Here is a 19367-nt window from a genome sequence, read left to right as displayed (position 1 = left end):
CTGTAACATTTCTGCCGAAGCTAGTGCCTCAGTTTTTAAAAGAAAATTCTAAAAATCATACACCCCAAACAACCATGCGTATAATACCATCCATAGCAGTTTCTCCTTAACACATTCCTAAATAAAACCTACATCCCACCAATCATCCTAGGACTCAAAAAAAATCCCCAGAAATGCTACCACCGTAATTAATTTACCAAACAGTGAAATATATTTCAAAAAATGAATTTTCCTCTATCGACCAAGAAATTCTTCCCTATGTCAAAATAATGAGAAGAAAGAATTGGGCCGTGAAGAGTTGTTAATCAGCGTTGAAGATTTTCCACGAGGGAAGTAAGAGAGAAAAAAGAGACAGTAGATAAAGAGCAGGAGGGAGAGAGAAAGAGAGAGAGTAAAGCGAGAGGCGTTAGCTGCGAGCGAGGGTTGGTGCGTCTGTGAGTAGCACCAGCCGGGAGTTAAGGTTTTTCAATCGGAAGAGTCGAGAGGCAAGAGTGGAGCCGAGACTCAAGTGGGTGAGAGAGGCAGAGCCGGGCTCTCCAGTCTCGAGGCTGGGCCCCAGTTGTAGCCTGCTAGGCGGAGGAAGTGTGTGAGTGCTTCGTGACGACGACTCTATAGTCTTAAATATTTTGCTTGGTGGTGCATTTACACTGTTTACTAGGTACACGGGCGCACCCGGTCTTTCTTTTCCAGCCGGCGCGTAACACGTTGAAGAAACGATCTCGAGGATCTATCTTGGAAATATATGTGTATTTGTATGTATATATATATATAGATCCTCTTACATCTGTATGCATGTATATATATATTTTACTCTCGTGAGCAAGCTCTTTCGTGACTCGCGTTGTCCTTAGTTTCTCGGCGCCCTGTCCCGAGTGCAGGGACGCTCCGAGACTTGGAACTTCGAAATAGCTGCACCAGAGTCAAGCGCTTTTCTTGTTTCTTATTTCAACGTGAGAAGTACAGTCTGTCCGTGTATATTGGATTTGGTAGAGCTTGGCTATTGCGTGAAGGTATAAGGAACAAGAAGTGAGCGTTATTTGGGTGCTATTTTCTTTTAGACGAGTTCGAAAAATTTCACTTGAGAAATATATATCGTAGACTTGACGTTCTGGGGTGCTTAAAAGTATATCGGGAATAGACCCTTTATTCTTACCAACTTATGCTTATGCTCGATCTATAGACGGTTATGTTGGTATTACTGATCGTAGATCATTCGTTGTCTCTGCGGAACGGAAATGTACTTTGGAATGTTTTAAATTTGTATCAGCACGAAGGGAGGATGTGAATTTCTACAGTTTTGAGATAGTATTAAATATTGGAAAGTCAATATATATTTATTTTATCAGTTAACAGCTATGGATGTATTATTTTTACTACAAAAAACTTCTCTTATCTTTTCTTAACGGATCTGAATCATTCTTTAGTAACTTTTTCTTTGTGTATTGGGCATAACGCTGTGAAAGCATAACGATTCTTTTCGCGTTTTCAAAACAGTTATACGTTTAACCTATGTTATATGTGTGTGTGACAAAAAGATGCAAAGATCTGTCAATGTATCCGATTGTTACAACTCACCTAAATAGCCAATTTAATCAAAGATTAATGAACTCTGCCAGATAAGAGGAGGCTCGTGGTTGCCCTGCGGAATGTGGCCCCGACAGTAAACTCGAAATTACTTCGCACAGCAGCTTCAGGACGGATGGATTGGAAATAGTGCTGGGAGACCCGAGAAAATAAATCGGGAAAGTGTCGTCTTCAGTGTTATTCGCGAGTGCGTGTACGGTGATCATTGACACAATAGAAAAAGTGAATTAAGTCTGACTTAGTTCATCAGGCATTCTTCGTTTTTTGTTTGAACACTACAAAAATGTACTGCGGAATCATGCTGAGAGTCTTGCTAGTAGCTTTTGTGTGTTTCGCCAGCATTTTTGCTGAGCCCGATCCAACGCCCGATGAACAATTCAACAGGATACCGCAGAATAGAGGCGACGACAGATGCTATGACGAACGTGGACGAGCACAGGTTAGTTTTATAATTTGACAAGGCATGTACATATAATGGTTTTTAATGTAATACTTATACTAGTTTCGTATTGTATATTTCTGCAGCTCACAAACGGCTTGATTTTTTTTACTCTATATCGTGCATGTCGAGTCTTGCGTTCAGCGGGTAATACTAAACCATGTAAATTCTTCTGATACGAAGAACTGGCCGATACCAAGCAAATGTTGAGATACAGGTTCCAGTAATGTAGAAGCTGTAGATTAATCTTGTATGGTAGCTGAAGAAATTGAATAATGCGAGAGAACATTTCGTAGGGGACGATATCGTTATCGATGATAACGTCACGACTGAAAACTAGAGGAAAACGAATAGAAAAAAAAAAGAAATACACTCGTGATAATTTCATACAATAATGTCAATTATTTATTTAAGATGTTTTTAGATGCAGCGCGTTTATGCCGGCCTAAACTCACGTCGCTCGCATAGACACATGGAAAGGAGTGAGATTATTTTTAGACGACTTACTTTTGGTTTTGGTAGGGACGTAGGGTTGAGGGTTATCATGAGATTTGAAGTTACTTGAACTTTCGATGATAGTGTGGGAATGATAAAGTAGGCTAGAGATATGTTTGTAGAAATCCATTGAAAATTTTCATATTTGGGACAGACTGTGTACGATAAATATTTTTACCAGTCTGTATTTTATTTCAACTTTAACGTCTCAACTTGGTTCACGTATTCCTGCTTGCCAGACGAGCGCCGAACATCTGCATGAATTTCCAGGGAATATTCAATGCTTCCTGAAAAGCTTTAGGGACAGCCGTTTGTTTTTCAATGGGTACAATTCAGCATTGCTACCTGCTTGTACTTCACAGTAATACCAACCTAAGGTCTACTAGAACATTTGGAACTCATCTAAGCTCTAAATCCTTAGTGGCAGAGTTTTAAGGCTGCTTATGTGACTATGGGTAGGCCATTATCATTATTCCTGCAAACCAAGATTAGACACGGCACTCTGGAATTTCAAAAAAAGTACCGGTTTTTTCTATTCATATCTTATTTGACTATTGGACAAAAATTTCTCAAAGTAAATCTGGATCATAGAATTATCGAATAATATCAGCCTCCAAAAATTTCATAATTCTAAACTCTCGGTTGACTTCATTAATTCTCGGCATTTTTTATTTATCTGTCTTAAGTAAAATTTAAATTATGTTGCATGTATTCTAGTTGTGTATATATTCGCTGTAAATTTTCCCGCGCAATCGAATGCTACTCGTTCGATCAGCGATTACGTGGTATCGAGATACATCGATACTGTGATTCCCCGTCTGACGTAAGACATAATTTTCTCGCGGAACGTGCGTTTCGCAAGGCGCCTTATTCAAATCGGGGAATCCCCGTGGATGTTTTTAACGGAAATGAAGAATAAAATAATACGACCCCGATACATTAGGACTTTTTTCATATGAATTGCAACACTGCACTTAATTTCTTTATTGACTTTGTACTGCTATTGAAGTAGCTGCATGCATTTTAGATTAGATACAGCACAAAACGGATGTATGAATAAGTATTTTGAAATAACAGAGAGCCGCTCGTAAACAAGCAAAGGTAATGCTCAACTAGAAAAGCGAGTAGTGAGTAGTAGATTTCAATGTGTTTCAGAGGTGTATACCACCGTTTATAAATGCAGCATACTATGTCCTCATGGAAGCGACAAACACGTGTGGACAAGATAACGTGCCAATAGAATATTGTAAGCAGACGAGAGTACAAAAAAAGTCCTGTACTTATTGTCGATTTGGAGATCATCCAGCATCCTTTTTAACCGACCGGGATAACAATGACAATGCAACATGGTGGCAGTCTGAAACTATGTACGAAGGAATCGAATATCCAAACCAGGTCAACCTGACACTTCATCTTGGTACGTTTTCATCGTATTAGAATTTAATATTCATTTTCATTCATAATAAGATTTAAAATCATAAGTTTAAGTACTTGATATAATATAGCTCTGTAATATCAGGAGGAATCTCTATCGAATCCAGCGAAATGGGAATGTCTCAGCCTGATTCCTCATTAGGTCAGATTATTCGAAATAGATAATAAACACTCGCGTGTTCGTGAATACGCTGAAGAAGAGTGCCCCATTCATTAAGAGCCTCGAGAAAGGGTGCCCACGATGAACTTTTGAACTGTACTGACTATCGGGACTTCCGAGCGAGTTGATAATTTTTATTATAACGATTACCCGTACGTTTATGGCAAATATAAGTTGTCTATGGAGTCTCTGCAGATTATATAACAACAAATATTATCTCTTGATACGCGAATAATAGCTGTGATAATTTGATTAGACTATATTGGCATTTTATTATCACATATAAATTCAAGAGAAGCGACGCGTAATTTATTTTTCAAAATAATATATTTATCACGATCAAAAAAATTATTTGAGTATTCACCATAATTATATGTTAAGCGCTAATTAATTTTATTAAGAAATAATAAAATTTATCTTGATCAGAAATCAGTGCTCGAAGCGAGCGTAACGTGTAGACTTCTACCAAGTCGAAGAATTAAATTCTGAGTATAAAACGCCCACGGAATAGTGGCTGGTAAGAAAATTGAGAAGAATAAAGATCCCCAGACATACCGATGCTCATAAACGTACTGGGAACTGGTTTGAATACATAAACTCAGGCCAGGTAGCTTGTACGATTTGTTAATTAGCGATTCCGTTACGCGTCGTGAAGCAACGCTTAATAGTCTTAACAGCATCTGTTAGATGGTTCAGCATGGAGCATTAGACTATCGAATCTATTATTAAAGTCTAGTTATATGCAATTAGCAGTTCTATTGCTCTTCTATCTCGTAAAATCATTTAACCAGTCAAGATCCGACCAGTCACAAGAAGCGAAATTGTCATGGGGAAACTGATAAAGCACAAAAGGCAAATCGAATTCAAGACAGGAATAAATCTTCCAGCCTCCATAGGCTGATCGGTTGAATTTTTGGAGATGATTATCTCGACGTGGATCGTTATGCGCTCGAATGCACAGGTTCTGTGTTGACTTTGTGGCAGAAGGTGCAAGAATGCAGTATATCTGCAGCCTAAAAGAAAATCCCTAGATTAATTCAATAGAGAGATGGATAATCTTTCCAACGTTCAGAGATAGATTTTTAAGTCTTTTTAAGATGATTATCTCAACGATGAAAGCACTCTTGTATATGCATAGTAGTTAACCTCAACGGCTGCGAGCCACATGTCCATTCATAAGGGATACGGCTGCTGCAACCCTGCGGCTTCACGGTATTGCAGTGGCGTAACGCGATTACGAGACTCTGCAAGGATTTTTATATCACGTTAATTATATGATCTATATTGTACTGTATTGATTAATTGTATGTACTGTATTCTATGTACTGTATTGATTAATTGTATTATTTATACCGCAGGAAAGACCTTCGATATTACCTATGTTCGAGTGCTGTTTGAATCTCCACGTCCTGAGAGCTGGGGCATCTACAAGAGGAAGAATGAAAAGTCACCTTGGCAGCCTTATCAGTTTTATTCTGCCACGTGCAGAGATACTTATGGATTGCCTGATTTTAAGGAAACTACTCGTGGAGATGATACTCGTGTATTGTGCACGTCTGAGTATTCGGATATATCACCTTTGTCGAAGGGAGCCGTTGCATTCTCCACTCTGGAGGGTCGACCTTCTGCATACAACTTTGAGTCCAATCCAGAGCTACAGGTATGGCCTAATACTGAAAAATAAAAAAGTATTATTTAGATTTTTCGAACGGTCTGTAATATTCATGGATTTTTATTATTCCTTCAGGAATGGGTACAGGCTACTGACCTGAGGATCACCCTAGACAGACTCAACACTTTCGGTGATGAAGTCTTTGGCGATGACCAAGTATTGAAAACCTATTATTACGCCATAGCTGATGTGGCTGTTGGTGCACGTTGTGCCTGCAATGGCCATGCTGGAGAATGCGTGAACAGTACCAGTGTTGATGGAAGGACTCGACTTGTATGCCGGTTAGCTTTCTCATTAATCAATCAGATGTATCCTCAAGCAATCAGCTGAGTGATAGTAAAGATTCTAAGAGGACAAAGATATAGTATAAGATTCACAGACTTCAAGTTTTTATAAATCAGCAATGACTAACTTCGTTGATCTTTCATAGCTGCGAGCACAATACAGCTGGTCCTGACTGCAATGAATGTTTGCCATTTTATAACGACGCACCCTGGGGACGAGCTACAACCAAGGATGCACACGAATGTCAGCGTGAGTATCTTTATTCATAAATAGCTCTTATCAATATTAACAACCATGGAAGTACTTTAGTTTAATAGCCATAACAAGGATCATATACAAAGAATGATTTTGAAAATATTAACAGCACTGACCAGGTTTAGGAGTCACACAGAAACGGCCTTACTACTTTTGATCTCCTTACCGAGGCGAGACGTTTGCTTTTATCTGTCTATTATTTTACCTGGACGGCAGTCACGCTTCGCTGGCTTAGAACCCCATTGTGAGACACTGCCTAATATGGCGTTGACCAAGAGGCTGGAATAGCTACGTATACTGTACACTTTGGTAGGTGGGGTCTCTGTATAAACATGCAGGTCGCGACGCTCGCAAAACATTTGCTCATGCGTTATATTCCTTGAGTCTGCCCTCAGCTGATACGTATTTTCCCATAAGCATACGTGGAGTTTATTTCCAGTACACATATGGACCAACCAGTTCGCAGGAATTGATCGCTTCTTGAATTATGCTCGCCCCCAACTGTGTCCTTGGAGTATTCTTACGTATCATGGAGGATCAAGCTTACGTATTTACAAGTGCAATGGTCTTGGTAGAGAATACCTTGAAGATATTGACAAAGGGAACCCCATGGTTATGGTGACTAATAAAATAAAAGGATTCCCTTCCATTTGCGGCAAGCCAATTTCTTTGTGGACGCCGCCGCTACGCATCTTGCATACGTGTTCTTTCTTTCTGGCATATAGCGAACCTGATTCTATGGGGTGTCCGTGAGATTCGATATGGTTACCGGTGATTATTTTAAAGGGCCGCTTACTCATTGACCTTTCGATACGGTACTGGAAGAAGAGTGTACGGAGAAACTGCGGAATGCAGTCACGTCTTATTACCAAAGAGTGATTTATGGGTTATATCCTATTCGCCGTAATGCCTTGATAAATTTCTTCAGCATTTCTGGACATTGTATTCAGAGCTTAAAATACTTGCTTTTTCACATTTGTCGTTATCGCCAAGGATTTAAATACAAATGATAACAATTTGCAAAATGGTACAAGTGGTACAGTTCTCGTGGATCTTTGTGCAAGATCTGCATGAACTTCTTGTGTTACTAGGTTACATAAAAGGCGGAAGGATATGTTTAAGGGCCAGTGCCCTGGGCAATGAGTAGGTGGGACTCGAGAAACCTGCTTTTCAAAGACTCACTTCTCACGTTTCTATACACGGTGCCACGAAACAAGCGCTCGACCTTCGTTAATACGAGATCAAAGCACAGCCCGGTAAATCAGTACCACTCTGAGGCTAAGGATGTTTATTTATTTGATCAAAAAGTGAATACTGATTTCTCTGTGAAGTACGATTTTTCTGCCACTCCTTAATACATCCTCGTGGCACAAGGATTCCTTACTGAATATGGAGCGAAGACCCATTTCCAAGTAATGGAACGAAGAGGAATTTATATAAAAGAGAATTAGCCAGTCTTAATGGGTCGAAGAATTTTTTTTTCTTCGAGACTACTTAGTTTCTTACTTTTAATTTTATTGGCTCTTACGCCGGAACGCAAAACGAAACTTATGTCTTGGATACTGGGCTTACGCACGCTGCCACTCCTAGAGCCTCTTTCATTTTAAGGATCATCTCTCTCGCGTATCTGGAACTTGGACGTTGTCTTTTTGATCGCCCTGTAAAGACGTGCACGGTGTTCACGTCGGCATTACCTAACCAGCTTTACCTTCTACGTTCGCTGCTTGTTTGCTTTCAAGTGGGGATTGTTCGCGTACGAGTATGATGCTCCTTTCTGTATCCTGAGCTCAGTACTCGAAATACCATTAGACGAGATAGTCTGGAGATATTTTTAAATCACCGTTTAAATTTTAAATATCCTGCAAAATTGTCTATAGGTTTTGAAAAATTTTAATTATGTAGATTCATCCTCTCTTCGAGACTCGGATAACGTTTTTGATGAATTTATCTGGAGTAATTTAATTAATTAACGTAATGCCATTAACGATTAAATTAGTGAGTTTACTCACGTTAATAAATTACGTTAGCACGTCGCATCGTTGGGATCGTAGATTTTCTTGGTACTCAGAATCTAGTGAGTGATCCACTATAGTGCAATTGGAATTATTTATTGGAAATGAGAGAATAATTATGTGTATCATAATTTATGTTGAAAACTTATCCTTCATTATTGTTCTGTGTTTTAGCCTGTAACTGCAATGGATATTCGGACAGATGTTATTTCGATAAGGAACTCTACAAGGCAACGGGTCACGGTGGACACTGTCTCGATTGCAATGACAATCGTGACGGAGTTAATTGTGAATACTGTCGCGAGAATTTCTATCAGCGACGCGAAGACGATTATTGTGTGCCCTGTAATTGCGTTGAAACGGGTATGTTAACTTTGATGGATAAATAAATTGTATTCTGTAATTGATGTCAAATCTGTGTCCATAGGATCAAGAAGTCTTCAGTGCAACAGCGAAGGAAAGTGCCAATGCAAACCAGGCGTTACTGGGGACAAGTGTGATCGTTGTGCACAAAACCATTACAATTTTGGATCATTGGGATGCACGTCTTGCGAGTGCAGTGTTCCAGGATCATACGATAACACGCCGAGTTGTGACTCAGAGACAGGAGTTTGTGCCTGTAAGGAAAATGTGGAGGGAAAACGTTGCAGAGAGTACGTATAGATGGCGAATGTAGAATTAGGAAAGAAAACAAATATTTAGTTATATTTTTTGTGTACAGATGTCGACCAGGATACTTTAATCTTGCCTCTGAAAATGAATTTGGTTGTACACCTTGCTTCTGCTATGGACATTCGTCCGTGTGCACCCCAGCATCAGGCTACGCTAAAGTTGCGATTGAGAGTTTGTTTGTAAGAGGAACTGAAAAGTGGTCTGCAGATGTTGCTGGAAATTCTTTCCAACCGCATTACGATCCTGTTACTCAAACTATATCGGTAACAGCACCTGATCGTGACAATGTCTATTTCGTAGCACCAGGTATGTAATTATTGTATCCTTACTATAATATACAACTAGTTCAATTATCTTTTTGAATTTCGTAGAATTTCTAATTGTCATTTTTATATTTTATAGACAGATTCCTGGGCGATCAACGAGCATCTTATAATCAAGATTTATCCTTTACTTTGAGAATCGGAGAAACCGGACCGGTTCCTACAGCTCGCGACATCATTCTTATAGGGTCAAATGGAAAGCAAATAACACAGCCAATTTTCGGCCAAGGAAACAGAATGCCGACAATAACTGTACGTGTGTTTATTTTATATTTCGTTAAATTATTGTAATCGTGGATTTGATGTCTAATATAACGTACATTGTTACTTTACAGGCTCAAGAGTATAAGTTCAGATTACACGAACATGTAGATTACGAATGGGAGCCAAGATTATCAGCAAGAGAATTTATATCAATTCTGTCAAATTTGACTGCTATCAAAATCCGTGGAACGTACACTCACCAAGGTAAAAAAAGTTTAATGTCTTACATCTTAGAAACAGATACCTTTGTGATTTTCAATGATTATATTTTTATCTGGTTTTACAGGTAGAGGATTCCTGGACGACGTTCACTTGGAAACAGCGCGTCGAGGTGCCGCAGGAGAACCTGCAGACTGGGTGGAACACTGCCAATGTCCACATGGTTATGTAGGACAGTTTTGCGAATCTTGCGCACCTGGTTTTCATCATGATCATTCAAACGGCGGAGGACCATTCGCACTTTGCGTACCATGCAACTGCAACGGTCACGCTGACATTTGCGAGGCTGAAACTGGTACTTAATAACTATTACATTTATAAAATGTTCCTTACAATCTCTCTATAATCTTAATACTGAATATCGGCTGTAGGTCAATGTATTTGCCAACATAACACCGCTGGTGATAACTGTGAATACTGTAGTCGCGGATACTATGGTTATCCGTTGAAGGGAACACCTAACGATTGTAAACCGTGTCCATGTCCAGACAATGGACCATGTACTCTATTGGGTAACAGTCCTGATCCAATTTGTCTAGCATGTCCTGTGGGTCGGACAGGTATGTACCAAAAACAAGAAATAATCAACCCACTTGTCATTTGTATACTATAAAAAAATATTATGTATTTAATAGGTGCCAGGTGTGAAATGTGCTCGGATGGTTTCTTTGGAAATCCTGAATTAGGCATTGCATGTCGACCTTGTGAGTGCAATAATAACATCGATTTGAATGCTATTCGAAATTGTAATCACGAAACTGGAGAATGTTTGAAGTGCGTGAATAATACTGCTGGATTTCATTGCGAGGAATGCTTGTCAGGTACGTGATATATCTTGTTCACTGTATACTGACTGTTTGGTGGATAAAACAAAATTGTCACGTGTATCTACTTCATAGGATATTACGGAGACGCTTTATCTGAGCGCAAGGAAGATGGATGCAAGTTGTGTCAATGTTATGCAGCAGGCACTCTTGAGTTAGAAGATGGAAGTGTTGCACCGTGTCAACAAATTAGTGGACACTGTTCATGCAAGCCACATGTAATTGGTAGAAATTGTGACAAGTGCGAAGATGGGTATTACCAAATAAACAGTGGGGAGGTATTTATCTTATCTTTTTGTTTAACAATACTAAATTTGTCTACAACTGTTATAGAAAAAGTATCAGTAACCTTATAAACTCTTTCAAGGGATGTACCGCGTGTAACTGTGATCCTGAAGGATCGTACAATCGTACCTGTGATGTCATTACTGGACAATGTCAATGTAGACCAGGAGTAACTGGACAGAGATGTGACGTTTGTCGTCCACTTCAATATGGATTTAGTCGCGAAGGTTGTAAATCTTGTGAGTGTGACGAAATTGGATCACAAGACTTACAGTGCGATGCCTATGGACAGTGTCCTGTGAGTATAAATCTATTTGAAATTTGGATTAATGCACTTGACATTATTTACAATTAAAAAATATTTTAGTGTCTGACCAACGTAGAAGGAAGAAAGTGCGATAGGTGCAAAGAAAATAAGCATAACAGGCAAGATGGTTGTGTAGATTGTCCACCGTGTTACAATCTTGTGCAAGATGCTACAAATGCACATAGAAGACGTTTAGCTGAATTGGAAGAAACTTTGAGGAAAATTAACAGTAGTCCCACAGTGATAAAGGATACTGATTTTGAGAAAGAACTGAAAAACGTTCAGAATAGAGTGAACACGTTGTTGCAGATAGCTAAACAAGGATCTGGAAGTAAGTTTTGATGAATTATTTATACATTTTTGACTTGAATAATATTCATGGGTTTATGTTAATAGATGAGAACAAAACTCTGGTCGAACAACTGGGCGAGCTAAATGAACAGCTTAATGAAATAGAAGAGACATTAGAAAATGTTGTATCGACTGCTGAAGATGCAGGGGCTACCACTCAGGAAGGGTTATTGAGTATTGACGAGGCAGAAAAAGTATTGGATAAAATACACGAACAATTGGCTGTGAGTTTAGAATCGTTAAAAAAAAAGTTGATTTGTAAATTTTTTTATATTAATATTATGAATGCGAATTAGGAAGCTGAGAGTTATTTGGCAATTGATGGCGCTACTGCACTGGCAGATGCTAGAAAACATGCTGAACAAGTTGGCCAACAGAATCAGCAAATGACTGAAATTGCTCAGGAAGCTCGAATACTTGCAGACGTGTACGTAAATTTGATAATATATCTTTCTCGCAATCTTATTTTTTTTTCATCTTAATGTTATCTTTTTTCTTTAGAAATACCAATGAGGCGAAAAAGATTCAGGTTCTGGCGGAAGGAGTTCGCAATACCACGATAGAGGCTTATGATTTGGCAAAGATGACAATTTCAAAATATTCGAACATCAGGTATCACTTTATACTTTAATGTATAAGTAAAAGTTATTTAATATAATGTAGAATATTACTATTTATTCAATTTTTTCAGCGACGAAATTAAGTCTTTGGAAAATGAGCTGATACTTTTGTCTGAACGTCTAACTGAAGTTAAAGATCTTAGTAACATAGCAGCAGAAAAGTCCGCAGCTGTTTTGCAAGAATCTTTAAATATATTATTACTCAATGTAGCTGTCCCGTCAATAGATATCGAGGATTTGCAAAAGAAAGTAGAAGCAGTTAGTATTGAGGTAAATATTATTAATTTTATTATTAGTCTTATTGTCACTGTTTATTAGATATATTCCAAAGGTATTCCTATGATGTGTTTAAAATCATAGGGCTTAAGAATAAAGGAGGAGGCTCAACTGCTACTTCAGGAAAATGACGGTCTGATTTATGAAATGACTGAGAAAGTTAGGAAAACCGACGATCTATTAATCCGAGCTCAAGATCAGCAAGCAGCAACTGCCGAATTGCTGGCTGAGGTTGACAAGGCTAATGAGAAAGCAAATGATGCTGTAAAACGTGGAGATCAGACTTTGAAAGAAGCTCAGGAAACTTTGGAAAAGTTAAGCGGTATGTTTAATTTTTTTATAAATATCAATTACTACCGTCAATGTAATCCTGTTAGAATGTTTGCTAAAGTATAATCAATTTCGATTTAGAATTTGATGCTGAAGTACAACGAGAAAAAATCAAGGCTCAAGAGGCACTTCTAGGTATCAATGAAATTAAGGAATTGGTGGATGAATCGCGTATGAAGAGTGTCGAAACACAAAAGATTCTAAATGGCGCCCAAGACAAGGCTATCAATGCACGAGATATTGCAAAAAATGCACAGGTAAGCATCAGTGAGTATTTCTATAGACTGTCTTAAATCGTATTTAACGTTTTGTTTGACATGCTCCTAGATAAATGCCGACATAGCAAGTGCCAATGCAAATGCTATCAGAGTAGAAGCTAATAGAACAAAGTTAGAAGCATTAAGTTTAGGCAATGAAGCAGAGAAGTTACATGTCAGAGTAGCAGAAACGGAAGCCGCAGTGAAGCGATATGAAAACCAAGTAGCACAAGAGGGTAACGCCACAAGTGATGTAAGTGCATAAAATTGTATTATACCATAATACAGAATAAAGTTAAAAAATATTTTATTCGTGAAACCTTAATTGTTTAGGCAAATCATAAAATTGGACAAACAAAAACAAACGTTACGCTCGCAACTCAACAAGTCGATAAAGCATTAGCTGAAGTGGCAGAAATTATGAAAGAACTCGAAGCACTTCCAGAGATTGGTAAGTGGTTTGTCAATAAAAAAAAACGTCCTCATATAAAGAGTATTAAAATTAAAAATACATTGAAATTTTAATTAGACGGAAAACAGTTGGATTCGTTGGAGCAGCGATTGGAAGCTGCTGAAAAGGAAATAGAAGCTGCCAATTTGGATCAGAGAATTCGAGCGCTGACGGATGCAAAAAATCTGCAGACCCAATGGGTCAAGAATTATGAAGATGAAGTCAACAGACTTCGAATCGAAGTTGAAAATATAGAAGATATTAAAAAAGCGTTGCCAACGGATTGCTATAAGCGTGTTCGTTTAGAGCCCTAGATGTATGTATCTATTACGTACATAAACGCGGCACCATCAAATTTGTACCAATAATATTCTTTTAATAACACTGTTTTATTTGTACATTTACAACTAGATTATTTTATTTAACGTGTCAGTTAAACAGAAAGTGTTTTCATGTTCTTTGGGGTTCAGCTACATTAATATGGTGCAAAACGATTGCAATACAATGAACGTTATACCAAAGATTTTGATCATAGAAACAGTTTGATCGCTAGCCATACTTTGAAATGAACGGTTTACGTAAGTCGTAATAAGGAAACAGTGTAACAGCTATCTATCATATATTCGTTTTTATAACCGTGTGCAGATAAAGTAACGGCGATTCTATATTCCGATTACAAAGATTAAGAGTTTTTCGTAAAACAGATAGTTCGCAAGCACGCTAATAAAAAATGTTACTAAATATTCAGGAGGCAAATCATGAGACTGTGCGTACCTCAGAAGAAAAAGTGCTTTACAGTAGAGTCATTTAATCATTTTGTCGTATCAAGGTTACGAAACGTAACGATTTTTTCGAAGCTTTTTTTTACTTATATAAAATAATATAATAGAACACTTTTATAGTTTAGCGTAGTACAAAGTGTAGCGGAGAACATTACTAGAATAAAAGAATTTTAACGTATTGCAGAATCGTATGAATTCGTCTATATAAATATTGGCACTTCACAAGTTCCTTGAAGATACATTCATTTCGTAATTGAAGGTTCAACAAAAACATTAAATATACAATCAGCAGGTATAGTACAATTAGATGATAATCTCTTCTCACGTGACGTTATTTGATCTTAATCAAATAGTTAAATTTGTACAAGGGATTTAGGATGAAGTGGTGAAGATTTACTAAGCAAAACGAAGAAGAATGTTACAGAGGTAATTGTGCTAGTTGAAGAAATTATTTAAAGAATGTGAGTACCTAGGCATCTCTTTAATTCTGAAAGCATTGTATAATTGATACCGTGCTAGCAATGCATTATGTTGAAGATGTTAACCCAAGCAAAAATATTACATTGGCAAATTCTTTAATGGCTTTTGAGTTAGCGCAAGGGACCATTACAGAAGATACGATCATTTATATAGTAACTATAAGTGTTTATTTTCATTGGTGTTAAAATAGTAGTACCGTAATAAATAAATATGCTGGTATAATGAAATTTGACTTACTAGATTATATTAAATGCTAGAAAAAAGAGAATCAATCGCTTACGTCGATTTTGCGAAATTAAATGATTCACTTAATTATAAACAAAATAATTAGAAATACCAATATAGCAGTCAACACTCCTATGGCTACCCATTGTCTCCGATCTAAAACAAACGGAAAGTAACATCACATGCGCCACTTGTAAAACTATTTCAACATTTTATTTTGATATTCTATTAATGGCTGCAGTATGATGATAAGGAGGAAAGCACAACTTTTTGATAAATTGATGTTATTTGGTCTCTCAATAAGAGTTCTAATGTATAACATTAAATTATGAGAAAACTTAATGAACATTTGTAAACTTAGCCTTTTGTGGAATTATCATGTTGTAATAATTAAAGGGTGTTACGTTAAATTACCTGTGAAATAACGAAGGTATTACCACAGATACTTTGACGAGTAAACTAGATCTCAGATTTTATTGGTCAAATCTATCATCACAACTGGTCGATTACGAGAACTAGTTTCTCTTGTTAGTTACACACTACTGTTGTTAATTGTTAAATTTCTCTTATCGACGTACAGAAGTAACATTAATGTTTACTTAATGGTTATATAAACAATGTTTCCACATCTCAGCTACAACAGTTTCTAAGTTAATATATCGTCACAAATTCCCTCAACAATAAATGTCTGCTTCGAGTAGCAGTCGCATCTTATAGACAATGTCAACCGGTGAACTTTTCAAGGCCTGCTTTACAGATTGAAGAGGTATAGTTCATAGGTATGTCTATTTACAGTCATAATAAGTTTTCTTCTGTGAGAGTCATTGACTTTTGAAAAGTTATGTATTACTCAATAACTATTTGGCATTTAATAATCACTGACAGAATAACTAGCGTCATTTATTACTGGTCCATGATACTTCTGTTTGTTGGACATAAATACCTATCCCTGTTTGATAAATAATTTGGCATAGGTTTCATATAGCATTTACTAAATTACATACATTTGTATGAATTCAATATATTCTTGAATCATTTTAGCTTTGAATAAGATTTATTTAACAATATATATTCCTCTGAGATTGCACCTTTTTGAAAAATTAATAGTAGTAGGCGCGAAACAGTTTTTGTGACATTAGAGTATCGACAGTGAAGTACGAGGAGATATTAGCTTTGGGATATTAATAGTGTAATTTTTTCTTAATATTTTCATAATTCATCTGTCTTCCTAGATACGATTAGCTCACTTGAATTAAATTAATAACGTTAATGCATTCGTAGAGAATTTAACAAAAACATGTATCGGTAAATTGAATAACAGAGTACTATGTGATTCTCTTTAAAGAATAGTTAAACAGAACTTAAAACGAAAGTAGTATCTGCATTGCCAGTGTATCTCAAAATCTTTTTACCATAACGTGTCTAAAATAAGTATTCTCTATGTATAATATTCCAAAGAATCATGTTGTATAATTCTTATAAACATTATTCGCCAGAACATAAAAAGCAATTAGTCAAAGTAGTGGATAAAGAAGAAAGAGAAGATGGTTTAGAAACAAGTTCCTCAACAGTAGAGGAAGAAGTAGTAGGAGCGGGAATGTAGTTATCATAATTACCATTGCTCATGTGGAGAACCTTAGCCATTTTCTTCATAGTTGCATCCAATTTTGAGTCGGTAACTTCCAGCTCATTCCCAAAGTCATCCAGCATACTGAAAGTTAGAGTATAGTAGTTATATTTAAATGAATGCTAAGAAATTTTGCTAAAAAATTATATTAAACATACACAGCCTGTTCATCCAATTCAGAATTTATTTGGCGGGATACTGTTTTGAGAGTTCCAATACTCTCTCCAATCATATCCAACTGTTCATCTTGCTGATGCATCATGCTATTCTGCTGCAGCAAGGTGTCATCCAAAAATTGTCGATTTGGACTGTCAATCTCATTTTCCAACTTGCTATATTTTGTTGTGCCATGAGAGACAGGAACCCTGGCAGGGCTGTTATCCAAAAGTGGCTGCACAATAAAACCCACAACTTTAAACAATCTATTTTTCCATATTTAATAATACATTTTAAAATAAGACCAAAAATCAGATTCACAGTCATCTCAAAAACTCTTGTCATTCTTAACATTGGAAAAGATAATTTCTATAACCACTTAAATTACCATGTACACCATTATGATAATCCTTTCAACGATTTCTGAAATGATTTCGAAATAAAATAAAAATTTCTATTTGAAATAATCCATGTCATAGTTCTTCAAAATTATTAGGATATTTGACAGTTCCATATTAGGTTATGAAGTTTAAGTTTTTAACTTGAAAGATGTAAGTACGAAGTATGTAGTATAATAATCTGTGACACAGATGGCTCTCTCTCTTCTTTAGCAACATAAAATACCGGATCGTATGAATTGAATGATTGACAAATCATACAACTAGCTGAAGTTATTGTAGTAAATACCATTATCCTGGACTTCTTACCCTCTATCTTATCATATAAACGAATATTTATTCACCAACCGATAACATGTTGTCCCAAGGGAAAGTTACTATAACAAGATCTTCAAATGAAACAAACCTGTCTTGCGGTACGATCGCGGTCTCGTCCTCTGCTTAAGTTCATCTTGTCTTTCATAATCTGCAAAACGACGGCAAATGAAATTCTTATTTTATTCACGACCACGTTATAATTTACAATTCATCTATTATCACTATATCTTTTTGTAAACCCATTTACCTTGACTTCGTCACGTGTTTGTTCGATAAAATTCCGCCGGATAGTTAACTCCTTGTTGTCAATTTTAAATTTCGTGGGATTTTTCTCTACGATACGTGCAAAGAGGTCAAGGCGTTAATAGAAAATATACAATTTTATACTTATTTTCTTCTACAAAACGAGGACTAAGTATAACGTAATTCTTCAAAAGTAAATATGGAAAGGATATAGATCGTATCTTCCAAATCCTCGAGATCCCACTCGATCGAACGAAGAGCGTTTCTTAATTCAGTGGTTGTCCATTCTAACTCTTCGCGGGAAACAGGAAGACCAGCTATTGTAGGAGTAACGACCGTAACATCTTGTAGCTCAGTCCAACGACCATACAATCCTCGAGTCTTGTTCAAAGCTTTGCACACCTCGCTAAAGTAAAATGATCCTCCTTATATATATGTAATTGAAAAGCCTCCATTCGTTGGAAGATGCGCCATATACAAGTTTATATGATGCAACTTATAGAAGACAATACGAAGATTTGTGGGTTATCGCGTTTTGATATTCCCATGCAAAGAAACGAATAACATTAAATATCTACGTTAGAATTATAATAGGTAATAAAGAAATTGCGTATTTAAAATAAAAAAGAATAAATAAAAACAATAAAGTAAAATTGTTTTCACGCGGCAAGAATTGCTATAATCTTATACTAGCGACGTATAGATGTATACATATATATGTATATACAAGAAAATTCCTTGACCTATAAGGGTAAGACCTTAATATCCTTTGACCGTAACAATTGGATAATATATAATTTGTCAATTATATTATCTGATACTCTGAAAGGCTAGGGCAAAGGTGATATGTCGTTGAATACGTAAAGATAATTCAAGCCCCATTTTGTAAACTTACTCCTTGACGACAAAGAAGGGATCCTCCAGCGTCATTCCTCCCTTGAAATTAAAAAGGCGGCCTATCTCGCCGCCCTGAGGCACCCACGAATATCACCGGCAGTAATTTGACAACCATCGGTGGTTTGTTGCTAAATCACAATTCCCGCACACCGAAAGTCGATGACCAACGATAATCAAATTGACACTTCCTCGCGCCCCATTCTCACCCCGTCATAAGTATCGTGACGTCTGCTCGACCGCTGCTACAGACGACTATTTATTCGATTTTGACGTTTGCGCGACAATGACTTTTACTCTAGATGGCACTGCGCTATCGATTTCTGAATAGACTACCACAGACTACCAAAGACGAGTAGGTTTGACAGTGGCGTGAGTTTCCACAGAGATGAGTAGAGAGATGCACAACGCTCCGGTTTTAGGCGATACCAAAATCATGCCGCTAAATCGTAACGGCAAGTCTGGAAGTAGGATTCTGTGATCAACGCCTCCGTCGACAATGCAAATCCCGTCATAGTCGAGCTAAACTTAAACACGAATGCGTAGCTTGGCGGGCAGAGGTTCTCCGCTACTCACCACTGGTTCCCAAAGCAACTCTTAGAACAAGACCGGGAACTTTAGAACTTCTCAAGAATTATTGAAAAAGCCTATTGTTGAAATATTTTTAAGACATTTTGAAGAAAGTGCCAACTTGCCACCCGTGTCGCAGAGGTTCTCCGCTACTCACCA

At 37.1% G+C, this 19367-nt stretch overlaps 2 protein-coding genes across 10 annotated transcripts; one reads left to right on the top strand and one right to left on the bottom strand.

Moving 5' to 3' along the window:
- The first annotated feature begins 451 nt into the window (after positions 1-451).
- Positions 452-14475, top strand: LOC107274527 (laminin subunit gamma-1). Of its 8 annotated transcripts, XM_015753760.2 has the most exons (27): positions 568-586; positions 691-752; positions 1617-2023; positions 3674-3935; positions 5471-5772; positions 5860-6065; positions 6215-6318; positions 8511-8699; positions 8764-8989; positions 9058-9314; positions 9411-9583; positions 9667-9799; positions 9882-10109; positions 10186-10374; positions 10450-10635; positions 10714-10916; positions 11006-11221; positions 11291-11561; positions 11627-11805; positions 11878-12008; positions 12083-12193; positions 12273-12471; positions 12562-12799; positions 12889-13064; positions 13135-13317; positions 13398-13515; positions 13594-14475. In XM_015753760.2, exons 3-27 carry the CDS (start codon positions 1868-1870, stop codon positions 13827-13829), a joined length of 4872 nt encoding a protein of 1623 aa, XP_015609246.1. In that variant the 5' UTR covers positions 568-586; positions 691-752; positions 1617-1867; the 3' UTR covers positions 13830-14475. The 8 variants fall into 8 exon arrangements, with proteins under 8 accessions (XP_024947565.1, XP_024947561.1, XP_024947562.1 ...); XM_025091797.1 differs by lacking the exon at positions 691-752 and having other exon boundaries at positions 452-586; XM_025091793.1 differs by having other exon boundaries at positions 462-752.
- Positions 14476-14921: 446 nt separating this feature from the next.
- LOC107274529 (syntaxin-6) lies at positions 14922-19082 on the bottom strand. 2 transcript variants are annotated; one of them, XM_015753763.2, is made up of 7 exons: positions 18640-19073; positions 17957-18150; positions 17749-17843; positions 17590-17649; positions 16788-17020; positions 16619-16713; positions 14922-15158 (listed from the first exon to the last, which is right to left on the bottom strand). In XM_015753763.2, exons 1-7 carry the CDS (start codon positions 18672-18674, stop codon positions 15082-15084), a joined length of 789 nt encoding a protein of 262 aa, XP_015609249.1. In that variant the 5' UTR covers positions 18675-19073; the 3' UTR covers positions 14922-15081. The 2 variants fall into 2 exon arrangements, with proteins under 2 accessions (XP_015609249.1, XP_015609248.1); XM_015753762.2 differs by lacking the exon at positions 14922-15158 and having other exon boundaries at positions 15446-16713; positions 18640-19082.
- Between the last annotated feature and the right edge of the window lie 285 nt (positions 19083-19367).

This window comes from Cephus cinctus, unplaced genomic scaffold, assembly GCF_000341935.2.
Source record: "Cephus cinctus unplaced genomic scaffold, Ccin1 Ccin1_scaffold3262, whole genome shotgun sequence".
Lineage (NCBI taxonomy): Eukaryota > Metazoa > Arthropoda > Insecta > Hymenoptera > Cephidae > Cephus > Cephus cinctus.
This window is presented reverse-complemented; position numbering and strand designations above follow the sequence as displayed.